The 20,000-nt window shown below is 44.3% G+C and overlaps 1 protein-coding gene across 1 annotated transcript in view; it reads right to left on the bottom strand.

The window, feature by feature from the left end:
* LOC138366305 (probable serine/threonine-protein kinase irlF) overlaps positions 1-12,220 on the bottom strand; it is a 19,856-nt gene extending 7,636 nt beyond the window's left edge. The window contains exon 1 of the mRNA XM_069327331.1: positions 12,186-12,220. Coding sequence (XP_069183432.1) covers positions 12,186-12,220 — 35 coding nt within the window. The remainder of the gene's footprint in view (positions 1-12,185) is intronic.
* Between the last annotated feature and the right edge of the window lie 7,780 nt (positions 12,221-20,000).

Raw genomic sequence — 20,000 nt, 5'->3', positions numbered from 1 at the left:
ACACGTCAGTCAGAGATGATGATACATACAACGGTAGGGAATTAGCTTATTTTTTTCAGAGCACAAAAGTTCGCTAATTCTGTAAGTATCATATTAAATTCAGTAGGAAAAACTTGCTTTATGTCCTATAGAGACTCGGCAAGGTATGCCTACATCCTTGGACTACCAATTTTACTTTTGAAGCATTTAACTGTTTCATTTGTTAGTAGGATTTTCTTGCCCTTATCCTCTTACATGAGTACCGGGTACAAGATTTCCTCCGCCCTTGATTTAATTTAATCATTTAATATCTTTCACTTAACTTTAATTGTTAAAGATCTCACAGGATAGGTACCAGTTGCCACGTTGTCCTGTTTCTGACATTCACTATTGAATATTCGTGTACCTTTATTTGCTAATTTCACCATGTTTCGTCTCCAAGCTTTCCGTACAAATCCAGCAGGTGAAATAGGGACTTTAAGTCGTGCCAAGAGGACTGAATTACAAACTCTTGCACATGAGTATCAACTAGAAGTTCCCTACCAAGCCAACAAAAATGACCTACACAACCTGTTGCTGGATTACTATTTAGAGCAAGGTAAGATAGACTCTGAGACTCATGAAACTTACTATATTGCAGAGAAAACTGACTTGGCAACGATGAAACTTAAACTAGAGCTGGCCAAGATTGAACGTGAGCAGCAAAGAGAAGCAGCTGCCATACGAAGGGAAGAACAAGAACGCGAAGCTGCCTTGAGGAGAGAAGAACAAGAACGAGAAATCACCCTCAGAGAACGCGAGGCCGCCTTGAGGAGAGAAGAACACGAACGTGGACTCGCCCTCCACGAACGTGAGGTCGCCTTGCTCCATGAACGTGAGAGAGTACAGCTTGAAACAAAACAACGCGAGTTGGAAATACAACGCGAACATGACAAGCAACAAGCGACTCTGGCTCTAGAGTGTCGTCAACGCGAAATCGCCTTGGAAACTTCACACTTCACTCAACGCCAGCAAGCTACTGCCAATCTTCCCGTCAGTTTTAATATATCACATGCAAGTAAGTTAATGCCATCCTTTGTAGAAGCAGAAGTTGATGTGTTCTTTACCACCTTTGAAACCCTTGCTAATCAACTCAGTTGGCCTGTCGACCAATGGGCCACACTTCTCAGAGTCCATCTTACAGGTAGAGCTGCAGTCACACTCAGTACTTTGGCGTCTGAGAATGACTACTACACTCTGAAACAAGCAGTGTTGGACGCCTACCTACTTTCCACCGAAAGTTATAGAAGGAAATTCCGTGACCACCTGAAGGCAAGTAGCACTACCTTCCTCGAGTTTGCTAACACGAAACGGAGGTATTTCATGAAATGGCTGGAAGCAGCACATGTCTCTACTTTTACAGAACTCGTCAACCTGATGCTTGTTGAAGAATTCTTGAGGCGTGTGCCGCCTCCTGTCCGCCTCTACTTAGCAGATAAAGAAGAAACCGACTACCTGAAGTGTGCTAAGTCGGCTGACACTTACAGCCTCATCCACCGGCTGACACCCGAACCATCCTCCAGTAAGAAGTCGTGGTACAGTTACGAGAAGGTGAGCCCCGATCAAGCTGGTTCACAACTGTACTACAAGTATTGTAGACTCTATGGACATACCATAGACAAGTGTGGTAAGTCTCAATACAAGGGAACCACTGACCAACAAAAACCCAAACCAACTCCTCCTAAGTCCGGTAAGCCTGTGATGAATGTTGGTGTTAATGTTAATGATCTTTCTCTTTTCAGTAACCACCTGTATACTGGAACTGTCTCTGCCAACGGTTCAAATCCGGAGGGACGTTTCAAATTGAAGATCTTGAGGGACACAGCGGCTCTTCAATCGATCATCTTGAAGTCGGCTGTGCCCAACATCACCTACACCGGAGAAACTGTCTTCATCACTGACCTCACTGCTACCACTCCATACCCTCTCGCCAGAATCCACCTGGATTGTCCCTACGTGAACGGGGAAGTCCAAGTCGCCGTCAGGGAAAAGCCTTTTCCCATGCCTGGAGAGCAACTTCTCCTAGGCAACGACTTGGCAGAAGACCTGCAACCGACCAACCTGATCGTCATGGACAAACCCCAGGTGTGTAACTCTGTGCCAAGTAACCCTATTCTAGAGTATGTTCCAGCAGAGGTTCAAGAGAGTGGTGAAGTTTCTCCTCCGGTTCTCGTGACCACCCATGCACAAGCCGCACGTCCACAGCCAGCTGATTCTACTGCTACCGCTGTCCCTCAAGACCCTCAGAAACTCCCCCCGCATCTGACCAAGTTGGAGTTCCGTAAGTTGCAGAGGGAAGATCTTACTTTAACACCATTGTTTTTCCAGGCTGAGACTCAACCCGACAGTATTCCTGGGTTCTTCCTAGAGAACGACTTACTCTACCGCAGATATAGACCCAGTAAACTGAAGGAGGAGGACGATTGGGCCAACATCGAACAACTTGTGATTCCCACCAGCCTGCGGCCCACTATTCTACACCTGGCCCACGGAGCATTCTCCCACTACGGCTTCCACAAGACTTACCATGGAATTCGTCAAGACTACTACTGGCCAGGTATGGTAAATAACGTCAAACAGTACGTAAAACAGTGTCATACATGTCAGATGGCAGGCAAACCGAACATCTCCATTCCCAGAGCGCCACTGATTCCCATACAGGTGCCTGCGGAACCTTTCCACAGACTCATAATAGACTGTGTTGGTCCTTTACCTCGGACCAGTTCAGGTAACGCCTACATCCTAACCATCCTGTGTCCTACCACCAGATTTCCCATAGCAGTTCCAGTGAAGAACATCACGGCTGCTACGGTTATAAAACATCTATTGAAGATCTTCACTCAATACGGATTTCCCAGGGAGATTCAAAGTGACTGTGGTACCAACTTCACCAGTGATCTCTTCAAAAAGACACTGGAGGAGTTCAACATCAAACAGGTATTGTCCAGCCCCTATCATCCTGCTTCACAGGGTTCTCTTGAACGTAGTCATCAGACTATCAAAGCACTCTTGAAAAAGTTTTGTAGTGAAACCTCGAAGGATTGGGATAAGCAGATTGACCTTATAATGTGTATTTTCAGAAGTCTCCCCAATGAGTCCCTAGGAGTATCTCCTTATGAGATGCTCTACGGCCGTAAGTGCCGTACTCCCCTTAAGGCTTTCAAAGACTCTCTCAGAGATGCCACCTTCAGTGAGCATCAGAATGTGCCCCAGTTTCTTCAAAACCTTCAACACATTCTAGAGAGAGTCCACCGCTTTGCCCATGATAATCTATTGAAAGCCCAGGAGAAGATGAAAACTCATTACAACCAGACCAACAAAGTAAGAAAATTCAAGCCGGGAGACTTCGTCCTTGCCTATTTCCCTATCCCAGGTTCACCTTTACAAAACAGATTTTCAGGACCCTACCGCGTCAAAGAGTGCAGGAATAATAACAACTACGTAATAGAGACTCCAGATAGGCGGCGGAAGACCCAGCTGTGCCACGTCAACCTCCTGAAGCAATATAATGGTACTCCTCCCACTGTCCTGACTAACTATTCTACCTTCACAGAACCCTACATCCACAGTGAGACCATCCCAGCTTCTCCTCCCGAAAGCACTGACAAGGAGTCAGCGCTTTCTAATTCCACAATCCTTAATGAAATTCCCAAATGCTTTCAGGATAATAATCGTGCTCCTTTGCCCTATTCTAATTCCACTCTCATCTCGTCAGATAAGCCCTTCATCCTCCATGTCGACGCCAATGGTACCGACGTTGGTGGTGTCGTGATGCAGCAACGAGGCGAGAAGAATACACCTGTCAGCGACTACTGCTACAAGGAACTACGGAACAATTGGCAAGGAGCTACTCTTCCTCATCCTGAAGCTTCAGCACTTCACTCCACACCTGAAAAGTGCTCGGTCCACCATCAATACGGACCACACCACCCTACATCTCCTGCAGCACGCCCACTTCTCATCTCAACGTCTTCTACTATGGGCTTGCTACCTGCAGAAATTCAACCTGGAGACACGCTATACCAAGAGTCTGACAACATCTTAGCCCATGATCTCTCCAGAGTTTATGAAGTAGAAGCAACTCCATCCATTACTCCACCACATAACGACGTACTTCTTCCAGAACCGCAGGCTTCGGGGGAGAGTTGTGACGATAATCTCCTTCAAGAGATTGAGCCTGCTCTTCCCTCCATAATTACGTCGTTGAAATTATATAATACTACTATGGAAGAAATGTCCAACAACGACAACAACACCAGCAAGGTTTGCCAGAGCGCAAAACGTTGCAGCCAGAGACACCTGTTCAGACTCAAACCGCCAAACTACCTGTTGATCGCTACCGGCTCCGCTGATTGGTCGCCGGTCTGGCTGCACCTGCACTCACCCCCCCATACTACTTGATGTCTGGGGTCGCCACGACCTCAGACCTCAGAATATTCAGTGCTTCCACAGTTAACACTTCTCCCGGCTAGACGTTAGCGTATACTGAGAGAGGTGGTAGCTTAAAGCCAATATTCCAGCACCTCACATTTATTTTTGTATTGCACTTCTTGTTATTTTGTCTTAACGTAACTTTTCATTGTGTCATTTAATTATTCTTATTATTTTTGATTGATTGATTTTATTATACTAATTTGTTTGTCCATTTTATTTATGTTTTGATTTATTTAACGTAATTAAAATTTCATTGTTAAAGTTTACTTGTGTTTTGTGTGTCTTCTCCTTACCTTACCACAGACGAAGTTCCAGTTTTTTCTATTTTTTTTTATAACTATGTGACGAGGCCATACCCCTAGCCTTAAACAGCCGAACACCAACGCGTTACCGTCACAATATATATATATATATATATATATATATATATATATATATATATATATATATATATATATATATATATATATATATATATATATATATATATATATATATGGCAACATATGTCTAGCCACCCCTGCAAGGAGAGACAAAACCTTAGCTGCCTCAGTCATCAAAGCTATAAATGATTTTCCCAGGGAGGACAACCAGGTGCGCCTTCCCACTCGCGCGAGAAACACCCACGGCAGGAAGAGCAACAGTGGCATATCCGAGACATCAAAATTCAGAACATCAGTCACCAAGAAAATAGAAGAAGGAAACACTATTGGCGCAATACGAGTCATCACCAGTGAGGACTCAATTGCCGACAGAGATGCCGCAACAGCTCAAGCCCTAAGGGAGAAACACCCACCCAGGGCTCCGCGTGAGGACGACATTGTACAAGTGGGGCTACCGGAGCAGAACCTCTCTGGGTGGCTGAATCTGTGGTCCATAAAGCAGCCATGTCCTTCCCTACAGGATCAGCAGGTGGGTTCACAGGACTAAAACCCAACCACCTCAAGCAAATGCTCAACCCTGCACTGGGTGACATTGCAAAGAACCTCTTGGTGGAACTAACCAGATTCACCAACACATGTCTAGCTGGCAACGTCCATAAGACCTATCTTTTTTGGAGCATCTCTCTGGGCTCTAAAGAAAAAGGATGGAGGGATCAGGCCAATAGCTGTGGGCAATTCTCTCCGGCGACTCGTCGCAAAGGCAGCTGCAAGAACAGTTAGTGATGCAGCGGCCAACATGCTGAAGCCAAAACAGCTCGGGTTTGGCATTCCACAAGGGTGTGAGGCGGCAGCACATGCAGCTCGAGCCTTCATCGCCAACATCACAGACGAAAAGGCCCTTATCAAGCTAGATTTCAAAAATGCCTTCAATTTGGTGCGGAGGGACGCTGTACTCCGTGCGGTTCATAGTCATTTCCCTTCCCTCTACCCTTTTGTACATTCATGCTACAGTATGGATCTTAAGCTACTTTTTGGCGAACATGAAATTGACTCGCGAGAAGGCGTCCAACAGGGTGACCCCCTTGCTCCTCTCCTTTTCTGCTTAGTCATCAAACAAGTCACAGAGGTCCTGTCCAGCGAGCTTAACATCTGGTTCTTGGATGATGGTACCCTTGCTGGTTCCCAAGACTCCCTCCTGGAGGACATCAGAAAAATCCAGGAGCAAGGTGCAGTTTTAGGCCTCACCCTGAACCCTTCTAAATGTGAAATAATATGTTCCAACCAGGGCATCGTAGAGAGAATAGAGGGTCTTCTGCCAAATATCCATAAAACTAAACCTGAAGACAGCACACTCCTAGGAGCTCCCCTGGGGTTGAAAGCCATCGATGAGGTCCTTGATAAGAAAATCGCCGACCTTAAGAGGATGGATGGGAGGATTGAGGATATTGATGCTCATGATGCACTCTACCTCATCACCAGATGTCTGTCCCTCCCCAGGTTAACCTACTTTCTGAGGTGTTCACCATCTTACAGTAGCCAAAAACTAAGTGAGTATGACCGGTTACTGAAATCAATGCTAGAAAAAGCCCTTAACCTCTCTCTCGATGACCTACAGTGGAAACAAGCCTCTCTTCCCGTAAGACTTGGGGGCCTCGGAGTTCGAACAGCAACGCAAATCGCTGTTCCAGCCTTCCTGTCCTCCTTATCAGCATCCGACGACCTTGTGAAGGAAATTCTACCTGCCCACTTACATCAGCTGGCAGGTGTACATGATCCCAATTTTACACGCTGTGCCACAGAGTGGGCCTCTCGTGCAGGCCAATCACCTCAACCACCATCCCCAAAAGTCCACAAGCAATCCAGCTGGGATGGCCCCATTGTAGACCAAGTTGCTGCAGAGTGCCTGGGTGCTGCAACAATACAACACGACATTGCTCGCCTCACAGCAGTAGCAGCACCACATGCAGGGGATTTCTTGTTAGCAACCCCAATGTCGGCAACTGGCACGCGTCTCACACCACACGCCCTCCGAATTGCTGTGTCCCTCCGCCTTGCTGCCCCAATCCACACCAGATATAGGTGTATTTGCGGCGAGGTGGTGGCTGACAGGTACGGCCACCATGGCCTACTCTGCCAAAGCACAGGGGGATGGCACTCGAGGCACAATGAAGTTAACGACATCATCAAGAGAGCCTCACCACAGCTGGATGCCCAGCTGAAAGAGAGCCCCGTTACCTAACGCCCCGTAACTCTGATGCTCTTATTGGTCGCCCGGATGGTATCACAGTGAACCCCTGGAAGAATGGCAAGCAGTTGGTATGGGACTACACGTGCGTATCAACCCTGGCTAACACCTACATTAACCTCAGTGTTGCACAACCAGGTGGCGCTGCCACCCACAGGGAAGCAGCTAAATCCCGTAAGTATAGTGAACTGGATCACCACTACAATTTTGTCCCCATTGCTTCTGAGACACTCGGCGCCTGGGGTAAAAGTGCTACCAGTTTTTTGAAGGAACTGGGTTCTAGGCTCATTGAAACAACAAGGGACCCAAGAGCTGCAAGCTTTCTTTTCCAGCGCCTCAGTGTGGCGATACAGAGGGGAAATGCGCACTGCATCCAAGGTTCCTGCCCGCCATCTGAGGAGCTGGAGGAACTCGACAACCTATGATAACCATCTTTGTAACCCATATGTAACTCCTTTTTTGTAACAAAGTTCAAATAAAGTAAATATATATGTGTACATACAAAAGAATGGGGGTGGTAGAAGATAATATTAGTGTTCAGTGAGAAACCACAAGGTCTCCTCTGAATACTTTTTATTTTCTTCTCCGAGGCTATGGGTCCCCACATTGGCACCAGAGGTGGTACCCTCACAAACTTTATATATATATATATATATATATATATATATATATATATATATATATATATATATATATATATATATATATATATATATATATATATATATATATATATATTTTTTTTTTTTTTTTTTTTTTGGTAGCAGTCTTTCCTGTAGACATATATTATTAAATATGACCGAAAAAGTAAGATTAATAATTCTAACACGAATTTTCTCTATCTTCCTTACGTTTCTTTTCACTGTTGATGGTAATTCAAAGATCAATTCTCCAAAATTCATTTTTATTTCTAGTCTGACGCGACACTTGAGCGCGTTTCGTAAAACTTATTACATTTTCAAAGACTTTAGTTTACAAACACACAACTGAAACTGAATAGAGCTTACACATCTTCGAGTTTATATCTACATTTGGGTGAGGTGGATGAGGTGAAAACAAACTTTCAACAATGGGTATTGAATGGGTATTAAATTCAAACACAAGACAGAACACGAAACAATGGGTATTGAATGGAAGTAATTGTAGAAAGCCTATTGGTCCATATTTCTTGATGCTTCTATATTGGAGAGGAGTCTTGAAGTGGGTAGAATATAGTTGTGCATTAATTGGCTGTTGATTGCTGGTGTTGAATATATATATATATATATATATATATATATATATATATATATATATATATATATATATATATATATATATATATATATATATATATATATATATAACCCACAACACCTGTAGAGTTGCTACACTCCCACAACACTCACGACCAGGGGTGTAAATGCCCCAGTTTCAAGCCTCCCCCCCCCCCCATCCTGAACATGTGAAGGACTCCAAGCTCTCCCAATAACCACACACTCTTCCTAACCTGGTAACACCCATTTCTGACCGCAAGGTTCAAATCCTCACGTTTCCGATAAGCTCTAAGTTACATGTTAGAGAAGCCACAAGCCCCTCTACTGCCCAGACGTCTCTCCTATATATATATATGTATATATATATATATACATATACATATATACATATACATATATATATATATATATTATGTGTGTGTGTGTGTGTGTGTGTGTCTGTGTGTGTGTGTGTGTGTGTGTGTGTGTGTGTGTGTGTGTGTGTGTGTGTGTGTGTGTCTGTGTGTGTGTGTGTGTGTGTGTCTGTGTGTGTGTCTGTGTGTGTGTGTGTGTGTGTGTGTGTGTGTGTGTGTGTGTGTGTGTGTGTGTGTGTGTTTGTGTAAATCACGAAAATTAACACGTGATGAAAAATGTGACAGTGTCAGACCAAGAAGGAAGAATTGAAACAGGAATATATTTTCCTATTTGTTGATGTCTTCAATCTTGTATGTAATTTACCACACTTTGGCCATAATAGGCAAACATATATGACCATGTTACCCTCAACATTGCGTCTCCAAGATTGGAGACTGGACGGTCTTGCTGGTCGGCGTTCAATCCCCGACCGTCCAAGTAGTTGGGCACCATTCCTTCCCCCCATGCCATTTCAAATACTTATCCTGACCCCCTTCCAAGTGTTATATAGGCGTAATGACTTGACGCAATCTTTTGACAGTTCTCTTCCCTCTAACCGGTGTCCCTCTTGCCCTCTATATACACCAGACACATTGGAACACGGCAAGCGGTGTTACTTTCAACAGTGGATTCCTTGAGAGAAATCTGATAGAATTAGCCCTCATCAGTCATTGCTGTAATCCACTCAAAACCAGCCACTGTATATTCAAGATAGACCCCAATTCTTTGAAGCCCTCAAGTGCTTGTTCTTTACTTTTCCCCAATTTTATATGTTACAGTTTTAACTCTGATAGTGGTGTTTTGCCTGAGTATGTCCCTATTACGTGGAATCGATACTCCACGTGTTAAATTGTTTATGTATAAACTACTGACATGATAAACTGTATCCAGCTGTAATGATGATCTCAGAATCAGTATATATTTGATTTTTTGTTGGTAGCCACTGATTATGGGATATTTTATCAATCAATATTTCTCTATAGGTCTTGAACATTTCGTTATTTTTGCATTATTACTTTTAAATCATAACCAGCAGGGCGTGTTCCATAACAATATTTGTTTCCAATAACGGTGTCCGTTTTCTGTTTCTTTCCTCCCATTTGTGTCGTATTCAGACCGGTGACTGTGATGTTCTTTTATCTAATTTATCTCCTGTTACTTTAAGCATGTGTTTAATAATAATTTTTATGTACATCTCTTAACGCTGGTTCTTGATTCTTAATTTTCCATTTCCGCCTCCATCTTTACTCACGTATCTCGCACCGCACTCGTTCTCACTTGCTCTCACTCACTCTCCAACCACTCCTCTTAAAAATAACGTCGCTTTTGGCCGTTTGCTCGTATGACTGAAAGTGGACGTAATATGAAAATAAAAAAAAATGAAAATATATTTCAGATTTTTTTTCAACAACAGTTAGTTAATGGTCCTTTGATAGGTTAGGTGGGCAGGAAATTCTCATACGTTTCAAAACGGTATGAAAAACGTTAATTGAAAGTTTCCTCTCCTAATCTTTCCGAGTAAGCCGGACGACTCAAACAGAAAACGGGACAGTACGTCACTTTCGTGAGCCGATTTCATTTCAAATTACGTCCACTTTTGGCCATAGCGCGCATACGAGCCAAAAGCGACGTTATTTTTAAGAGGACGGGTTGCGCTCTCAAGCACTCAAACTCGCTCTCACTCACTCTCACTCACACTCGCTCTCACTCACACTCGCTCTCACTCGCTCTCACTCACTCTCAGCTCATCCACCTACCTGTTCAGTAGCGCCCTCCGCTCTCCTCCCTCCTTGTGGACTCAACTTTACGACGTATCTCTACCTCTCCCCACGTCTTAAGACTGCCTCTTCATCTTCCAGTCATCGTGTAACAGTCTCTGCGGAAGGGTATGACTCTCAAAACTTGCTCAGGCGAAAATCTTTGCCATTCATTGTGCTTTTTTATGAATTTTTGTTTTATAGATCAGTACTGTGATCTTTTGTGTGTGTGTGTGTGTGTGTGTGTGTGTGTGTGTGTGTGTGTGTGTGTGTGTGTGTGTGTGTGTGTGTGTGTGTGTGTGTGTGTGTGTGTGTGTGTGTGTGTGTGTGTGTGTGTGTGTGTGTGTGTGTGTGTGTGTGTGTGTGTGTGTGTGTGTGTGTGTGTGTGTGTGTGTGTGTGTGTGTGTACTATTTTTATTTACTATTTGTTATCTGTATCTGCAGAATCGAGCTATTAGCTCTTGGACCCCGCCTTGCTAACCCAATATTTTTCTTCTATTTTGCCTACTATATATATTTCTAATTCATACACACACACACACACACACACACACACACACACACACACACACACACACACACACACACACACACACACACACACACACACACACACACACACACACACACACACACACACACACACACACACACACACACACACACAAATGTAGATATAATAGAGCCCTGTAGGCTCAGGAATCTGTACACCAGTTGAATCTGACCACCCTCGTAGCAGCTGTCGAACTCCCAAGTACTTATTTACTGCTAGGTGAACATAGGCATCAAGGTAAAAGAAACTCTGCCCAGTTTTTTTCCGCTTCGGACGGGAATAGAACCCTCGACCTTAAGACAACGGTCCCCGAGCGCTGTCTACTCAGCTGCGAGGCCCCCAACCCCCCGTGTGTGTGTGTGTGTTGTGTATGTGCTCACCTATTTGTACTCACCTATTTGTGCTTGCAGGATCGAGTATTGACTCTTAGATCCCGCCTTTCCAGCTATCGGTTGTTTGCAGCAATGACTCCTGTCCCATTTCCCTATCATACCTAATTTTAAAAGTATGAATAGAGTTTGCTTCCACAACCTGTTCCCAAAGTGCATTCCATTTTTCCACTACTCTCACGCTAAAAGAAAACTTCCTAACATCTCTGTGACTCATCTGAGTTTCCAGTTTCCACCCATGTCCTCTCGTTCTGTTACTATTGCGTGTGAATATTTCATCTATTTCCACTTTGTCAATTCCCCTGAGTATTTTATGTCTCTATCATATCTCCTCTCTCCTTTCTTTTCTCTAGTGTCGTAAGGTTCAGTTCCTTCAGACGTTCTTCATATCCCATCCCTCGTAACTCTGGGACAAGCCTCGTCGCAAACCTCTGAACCTTCTCCAGTTTCTTTATGTGTTTCTTCAGGAGGGGGCTCCATCATGGCACGGCATACTCTAAGACTGGTCTCACGTAGACAGTGTAATGCGCCCAAAAAGCCTTCTTACTTAGATTTCTGAATGAAGTTCTAATTTTCGCCAGTGTAGAGTACGCTGCTATCGTTATCCTATTTGTATGTGCCTCAGGAGTTAGATTAGGTGTTACGTCCACGCCCAGGTCTCTTTCGCGAATCGTTACAGGTAGGCAGTTCCCCTTCATTGTGTACTGTCAGTTAGGACGCCTATCACCTGATCCCATTTCCATAACTTTACATTTACTCGTGTTGAACACCAGTAGCCATTTCTCTGACCATCTTTGAAACCTGTTTAAGTCCTCTTGGAGGATCCTACAATCCTCATCTGTCACAACTCTTCTCATTAATTTTGCGTCATCCGCAAACATTGACATGTATGATTCCACTCCTGTAAACATATCATTTACGTAAATTAGAAAGAGGATTGGTCCCAGCACCGATCCTTGAGGTACTCCACTCGTTACTGTTCGCCATTCCGACTTCTCGCCCCTTACCATTACCCTCTGGCTCCTTCCTGTTAGGTAGTTCTTCACCCATACTAGGGCCTTTCCGCTTACTCCTGCCTGCCTCTCAAGTTTGTATAGCAGTCTTATGTGCGGTACTATATCAAAGGCCTTTTGGCAGTCAAGAAATATACAGTCTGCCCAGCCTTCTCTGTCCTGCCTTATCCTTATTACTTTATCATAGAATTCTAAAAGGTTTGTTAGGCAAGACTTCCCTTTCCAGAACCCATGTTGGTGCTTGTTTACAAACCCAATGCTCTCCAGGTCCTTAACAAGTCTTAGCCTAATTATTCTTTCAAGTACTTTGCAGGGGATGCTTGTCAGTGATACGGGTCTGTAGTTAAGTGCCTCCTCATTATCTCCTTTCTTGAAAATCGGTACGACATTTGCCTCCTTCCAGCAATTGGGCAAATCTCCAGACATAAGTGACTCATTAAAGATCATTGCCAGAGGCACGCTGAGAGTTGAGCTGCCTCTTTTAGTATCCACGGTGATACTTTGTCTGGTCCAACCGCTTTAGTTGCATCCAGTGTTGTCAACTGTTTCATTACCTCCTCTGCTGTCACCTCTGTATCTTACAGTCTTTCATCTAGGGTAATCTCTTCTAACAATGGGAGCTGCTCAGGCTCGGTTGTGAACACTTCATGGAAACTTGCATTCAGTGCTTCGCAGATTTCCTTGTCACTTTCTGCATATGCCCCTTCTGTTTTCCTCAGTCTTGTCACTTGGTCATTTACCGACATCTTCCTTCTTATATGGCTGTGTAGTAATTTAGGTTGCTTTTTCGCTTTGATTGCAATATCATTCTCATAATTTCTTTCCGATACTCGTCTTATGTTAATGTAATCATTCCTAGCTCTGTTACATCTAATCCTGTTGTCCTCTGTCCTTTGTCTTCTGTACTTCCTCCACTCCCTCCTGCTTCTCACTTTTGCTTCCTGACACTGTCTATTAAACCATGGGACAGAAAGAACGGGGAGCCGGTCGGCCGAGCGGCTCACAAGTCAGCACGCTTGACTTGAGATCCTGTGGTCCCGGGTTCCATCCCGGGCTCCGGCGAGAAACACTGGGCAGTTTCTTTCACCCTATGCCCCTGTTACCTAGCAGTAAAATAGGTACCTGGGTGTTAGTCAGCTGTCACGGGCTGCTTCCTGGGGGTGGAGGCCTGGTCGAGGACCGGGCCGCGGGGACACTAAAGCCCCGAAATCATCTCAAGATAACCTCAAGATGGGTTATTATATTCCCTCCTGCTTTTTTCCTTTACTGTTGGAATAAATCTCTCTTGTGTGTGTGTGTGTGTGTGTGTGTGTGTGTGTGTGAGTGTGTGTGTGTGTGTGTGTGTGTGTGTACACAACCACTGATACCACTGATAAACCACTATCACACACAACCACTGATAAACCATTAATAACACACGAAGATGTTCAACTGAACATACACGAGGCGTGTCAGACAACCAGCTCGTACCCACAATCCAAGCAAAGGGATTAAGTGTTCATAAGACCCTCTGAAGAACACAATACAGCAAGACGTCCAGTGTTCAGACAACACGTGAAGGCTAGGTAACACCAGTCACAGTCTGTACACTTAAAAACAAGTTCTTGTGCATTTACAGTGACGTTCCCGAGTACCAGTGATGGACTAGAGCAAGGTAGTTCTCAAGAGACCATTGTAATCCCCAGTGACAACCTGACACTACCAGGGTGTTAGCCTGGGCCAGCCTGGCCTACGGGAGGAGGACGCTAAGTGTGTTTTAGCAGAGGTCAGACCACACGGTAAGCGAGAGTGGCTCAGGCGAGCAAGTCACTGTCGACGGGTGACTGACGCGCCCAGTGACAGAGTGACATCCCGTCACAGTCAGGAATGAGACAGTGAATCACTGGAGATATGATGCGACGACGGGTCATATCGGTGTGGTTTGGTCGTCAGATTAACTAGCTTTGTGACAGGGGGAAGTAGGAAGCGCCTGCTTTCCCTTCTGTGTTTGCTAGTGATTTACTTTAATAACCTGGATTGTACCTGGAAAGGGTACTGAGAGTTCTTCTGCTCCCCAAGCCCGGCCTGGAGCCAGACTTGACTTGTGAGAGCTTGGTCCAACAAGCTGTTGCTTGGAGCACAACCCGTCCTCTTAAAAATAACGTCGCTTTTGGCTCGTATGCGCGCTATGGCCAAAAGTGCACATAATTTGAAATGAAATCGGCTCACAAAAGTGACGTACCCGTTTTCTGTTTGAGTCGTCCGGCTTACTCGGAAAGGTTAGGAGAGGAAACTTTTAATTAACTTTTTCATAACGGTTTGAAACTTTATGAGAATTTCCTGCCTACCTAACCGATCAGAGGACCCTTAACTAACTGTTGTTGAAAAAACCCTCAAATATATTTTAATTTTTTTTCATTTTCAAATTACGTTCACTTTCGGCCATACGGGAAAACGGCCAAAGGCGACGTTATTTTTAACAGGAGAGGTTGTCACGGCCCGCAGGCCCACATACCCACCACAGCCCGGGTGGTCCGGCACTTCCTGAAAAAAACTATCTAGTGTTCTCTTGAAGATGTCCGTGGCTGCCTCTCAAGAGAAACGGTTTAACGCAATGGGCAGCAGGTGGTCGGTTTCGAGAGTTGTCTTAAGAGACATTTTAGTGAGACGAAGTCGCCCAGGAGCCACAGTGACGGAAACTTAATTCTTAGGGGGAACTTATAATTATACGCTGTAAAACATTTTAATGTGTACATATTTATATTTGTGGTGTATCACCAGGCGAGTGTAATTGGCTGGGTGGCAGTCTTGACCTGTTGACCCCTCCTCAGCCACAAGTGGTAACCAAACGACCAGCCAATTGCTTGACACCCGATTGGCTGGCCGTATTCCAGGGAAAATTTAAAGGGTAAGGCTTACCTTGAGTTATGGGAAGGGTAAGTCTTATCGTAAGTAATGGAACAGGCCAAGGCTTACCTTGAGTTATGGGGAAGGATAAGGCTTACTATGAGCTATGGGAAGGTAAAGCTCTCAGCCAGCTATCAGAAGCCAGAAGTTGTCTGCCTCTGTACTCACCTGTGTAAAAAGAAAGATGAGTAATTACTTTCATCATTTTGTGAAGTGGTCAATTGTGATCAATATTACTCAATAAATTACATACGTGTCTCAAATTTGGATGTATTGATACTAATTTTATTGTCTGATAATATTCGTGTGCCTGATTCTGACTTTGTTGATTATACAAGCTTATTCCAACGTTTAAAAGTGTATATATATAAATACATATACACACACACACACACACACACACACACACACACATATATATATATATATATATATATATATATATATATATATATATATATATATATATATATATATATATATATATATGTATATATATATATAAATATATATATTCAGGAAAACTTGGCTTATCAGGCAAATCGGGCCTTGCATAGTAGGCCGAGAAGTGCATTCTGGCTACTAGGTACGACATATATATATATATATATATATATATATATATATATATATATATATATATATATATATATATATATATATATATATATATATATGTCGTACCTAATAGCCAGAACGCACTTCTCAGCCTACTATTCAAGGCCCGATTTGCCTAATAAGCCAAGTTTTCATGAATTAATGGTTTTTTGTCTACCTAACCTACCTAACCTAACCTAACCTAGCTTTTTTTGGCTACCTAACCTAACCTTACCTATAAAGATAGGTTAGGTTAGGTTAGGTAGGGTTGGTTAGGTTCGGTCATATATCTACGTTAATTTTAACTCCAATAAAAAAAAATTGACCTCATACATAGTGAAAAGGGCAGCTTTATCATTTCATAAGAAAAACATTATAGAAAATATATTAATTCAGGAAAACTTGGCTTATTAGGCAAATCAGGCCTTGCATAGTAGGCTGAGAAGTGAGTTCTGGCTACTAGGTACGACATATATATATATATATATATGTCGTACCTAGTAGCCAGAACTCACTTCTCAGCCTACTATTCAAGGCCCGATTTGCCTAATAAGCCAAGTTTTCCTGAATTATTATATTTACTATAATTTTTTTCTTATGAAATGATAAAGCAACCCTTTTCTCTATGTATGAGGTCAATTTTTTTTTATTGGAGTTAAAATTAACGTAGATATATGACCGAACCTAACCAACCCTACCTAACCTAACCTAACCTATATTTATAGGTAAGGTTAGGTTAGGTAGCCAAAAAAAGCTAGGTTAGGTTAGGTTAGGTAGGTTAGGTAGACAAAAAACCATTAATTCATGAAAACTTGGCTTATTAGGCAAATCGGGCCTTGAATAGTAGGCTGAGAAGTGCGTTCTGGCTATTAGGTACGACATATATATATATATATATATGTCGTACCTAATAGCCAGAACGCACTTTTTAGCCTACTATTCAAGGCCCGATTTGCCTAATAAGCCAAGTTTTCCTGAATTAATATATTTACTATAATTTTTTTCTTATGAAATGATAAAGCAACCCTTTTCTCTATGTATGAGGTCAATTTTTTTTTATTGGAGTTAAAATTAACGTAGATATATGACCGAACCTAACCAACCCTACCTAACCTAACCTAACCTATATTTATAGGTAAGGTTAGGTTAGGTAGCCAAAAAAAGCTAGGTTAGGTTAGGTTAGGTAGGTTAGGTAGAGGAAAAAACATTAATTCATGAAAACTTGGCTTATTAGGCAAATCGGGCCTTGAATAGTAGGCTGAAAAGTGCGTTCTGGCTATTAGGTACGACATATATATATATATATATATATATATATATATATATATATATATATATATATATATATATATATATATATATATATTTATATATATACCCCAGCTCTCTACCCCCTCATTCCACTACCCTCCCCATCTTCCCCTCTCCCATCTCTTCACTTTTCTCTCTCACCTCTCCTCTCCCCAACATCCCTTTCCTTCACTGTATCTCCCACCTCCCCTCTCCTTACCTCTTTCTCCCACCTCCCCCCCTCTCCTTCCCTTTCCTTCCCTGTCTCTCTCACCTCCTCCTCTCTTTCTCTCTCACCTCCCCCTCTCTCTCTCTCTCTCTCTTTCTCTCTCTCCAGATTTTCCTCCTCTTTCCTTCACCTTCCCCTCTCTCCTTGTACCCCTTTCTCAGAAAAAGTAATACTATGAAGTGCTGAGAAGGGGCTAAAAACACTACGGTAAACAAGCATCTGATTTCAGACTATGAAAATCGCTGGGTGAAGGGGAGGGGGGTCGCTATAAATGCTGATATTTCTTTAGGAGTGACACTTGGGCCAACCTTGACGGACCAGTGACACTCTCACTGGTACTTTTGACACATTTTCTCTCTGATATAGCTTTATGTATAAGATACATATATTTGCTGATATACTTCTGCGATTCTTGACAATTTATTAGTGCTAATAATTAAGATGTGATAATAATGAGATTAAAGGAGTGTGTGTTTACGTTGAGGCTCCGGACAAGACAGCCCTCGTCGTCGCCAAGGACAGGGGACCCCAGCGAAGGATTTGCACTGAAAAAGCTATTTATTGTTATAGTGATTTTTTCTTTCATTATTAATTTTTTATATATAATTATTACCTTGTGTTTTCCTCGCCTCTCCTCTGTACTACAGGTGAGTGGTGAGGTTTAAGCGAGTGTCCTCTGCCTCTAAGGTTTATATAATGCCTCATTCAGTGGTTTAGTGAGTAGTAGAGTGATAACCTGTGTGTGTGAGGAGTCCAGCATTAGGATAGCGGGCTTCTTCAAGAGGCAGGTTACTTTATCGTATCCTGAGAGACGATTGACTCCATCTTGAAGCTATCCTGGTAACTCTAATGAGGGCTATTGTAGTGAGAACTCACTTTCGGTATTGCATTCACGCGGGCAGTAGGAGACTCGAACCGCCGACCCCACGAGCGTGAAGTAGAAGCTCTACCACTGTACAATGAAGTGTTTAAGTCCACGATAGTGAGGTCGACAACGGCATCAGTTTGGGAAGTGTTTTGTGACGCACCGTTGTGTGACGAGACCAACTTCAGGAGCGTGACGGCACGACTGAGGGAGAGTCTACATCTTACCCAGAATTCCTTCACAACAGTTGGGGACTGGAGTCTCTAGGTGGGGACTGGAGTCTCTAGGTGGAGGACTGGAGTCTCTAGGTGGAGGACTTGAGTCTCTAGGTGGAGGACTGGAGTCTCTAGGTGGGGACTGGAGTCTCTAGGTGGGGACTGGAGTCTCTAGGTGGGGGACTGGAGTCTCTAGGTGGGGGACTGGAGTCTCTAGGTGGGAGACTGGAGTCTCTAGGTGGGGGACTGGAGTCTCTAGGTGGGGACTGGAGTCTCTAGGTGGGGGACTAGAGTCTCTAGGTGGGGGACTTGAGTCTCTAGGTGGAGGACTGGAGTCTCTAGGTGGGGACTGGAGTCTCTAGGTGGGGACTGGAGTCTCTAGGTGGGGGACTGGAGTCTCTAGGTGGGGGACTGGAGTCTCTAGGTGGGAGACTGGAGTCTCTAGGTGGGGGACTGGAGTCTCTAGGTGGGGACTGGAGTCTCTAGGTGGGGACTGAAGTCTCTAGGTGGGGACTGGAGTCTCTAGGTGGGGACTGGAGTCTCTAGGTGGGGACTAGAGTCTCTAGGTGGGGACTGGAGTCTCTAGGTGGGGGACTGGAGTCTCTAGGTGGGGGACTGGAGTCTCTAGGTGGGGGACTGGAGTCTCTAGGTGGGGACTGGAGTCTCTAGGTGGGGACTGGAGTCTCTAGGTGGGAGACTGGAGTCTCTAGGTGGGGGACTGGAGTCTCTAGGTGGGGACTGGAGTCTCTAGGTGGGGGACTGGAGTCTCTAGGTGGGAGACTGGAGTCTCTAGGTGAGGACTGGAGTCTCTAGGTGGGGGACTGGAGTCTCTAGGTGGGGACTGCAGTCTCTAGGTGGGGGACTGGAGTCTCTAGGTGGGAGACTGGAGTCTCTAGGTGAGGACTGGAGTCTCAAGATGGGGACTAGAGTCTCTAGGTGAGGACTGGAGTCTGTAGGTGAGGACTGGAGTCTCTAGGTGAGGACTGGAGTCTCTAGGTGGGAGACTAGAGTCTCTAGGTGGGAGACTGGAGTCTCTAGGTGGGGACTGAAGTCTCTAGATGGGGACTAGAGTCTCTAGGTGGGGACTAGAGTCTCTAGGTGGGAGACTGGAGTCTCTAGGTGAGGACTGGAGTCTCTAGGTGGGGACTGGAGTCTCTAGGTGGAGACTAGAGTCTCTAGGTGGGAGACTGGAGTCTCTAGGTGGGGACTGGAGTCTCTAGATGGGGACTAGAGTCTCTAGGTGGGGACTGGAGTCTCTAGGTGAGGACTGGAGTCTCTAGGTGAGGACTGGAGTCTCTAGGTGGGGGACTGGAGTCTCTAGGTGGGGGACTGGAGTCTCTAGGTGGGGGACTGGAGTCTCTAGGTGGGGGACTGGAGTCTCTAGGTGGGGGACTGGAGTCTCTAGGTGGGGGACTGGAGTCTCTAGGTGGGGGACTGGAGTCTCTAGGTGGGGGACTGGAATCTCTAGGTGGGGACT

This window comes from Procambarus clarkii, chromosome 19 (genome assembly GCF_040958095.1).
Source record: "Procambarus clarkii isolate CNS0578487 chromosome 19, FALCON_Pclarkii_2.0, whole genome shotgun sequence".
Lineage (NCBI taxonomy): Eukaryota > Metazoa > Arthropoda > Malacostraca > Decapoda > Cambaridae > Procambarus > Procambarus clarkii.
Note: the sequence above shows the minus strand (reverse complement) of the source record. Positions and strands in the feature narration are given on the sequence as shown.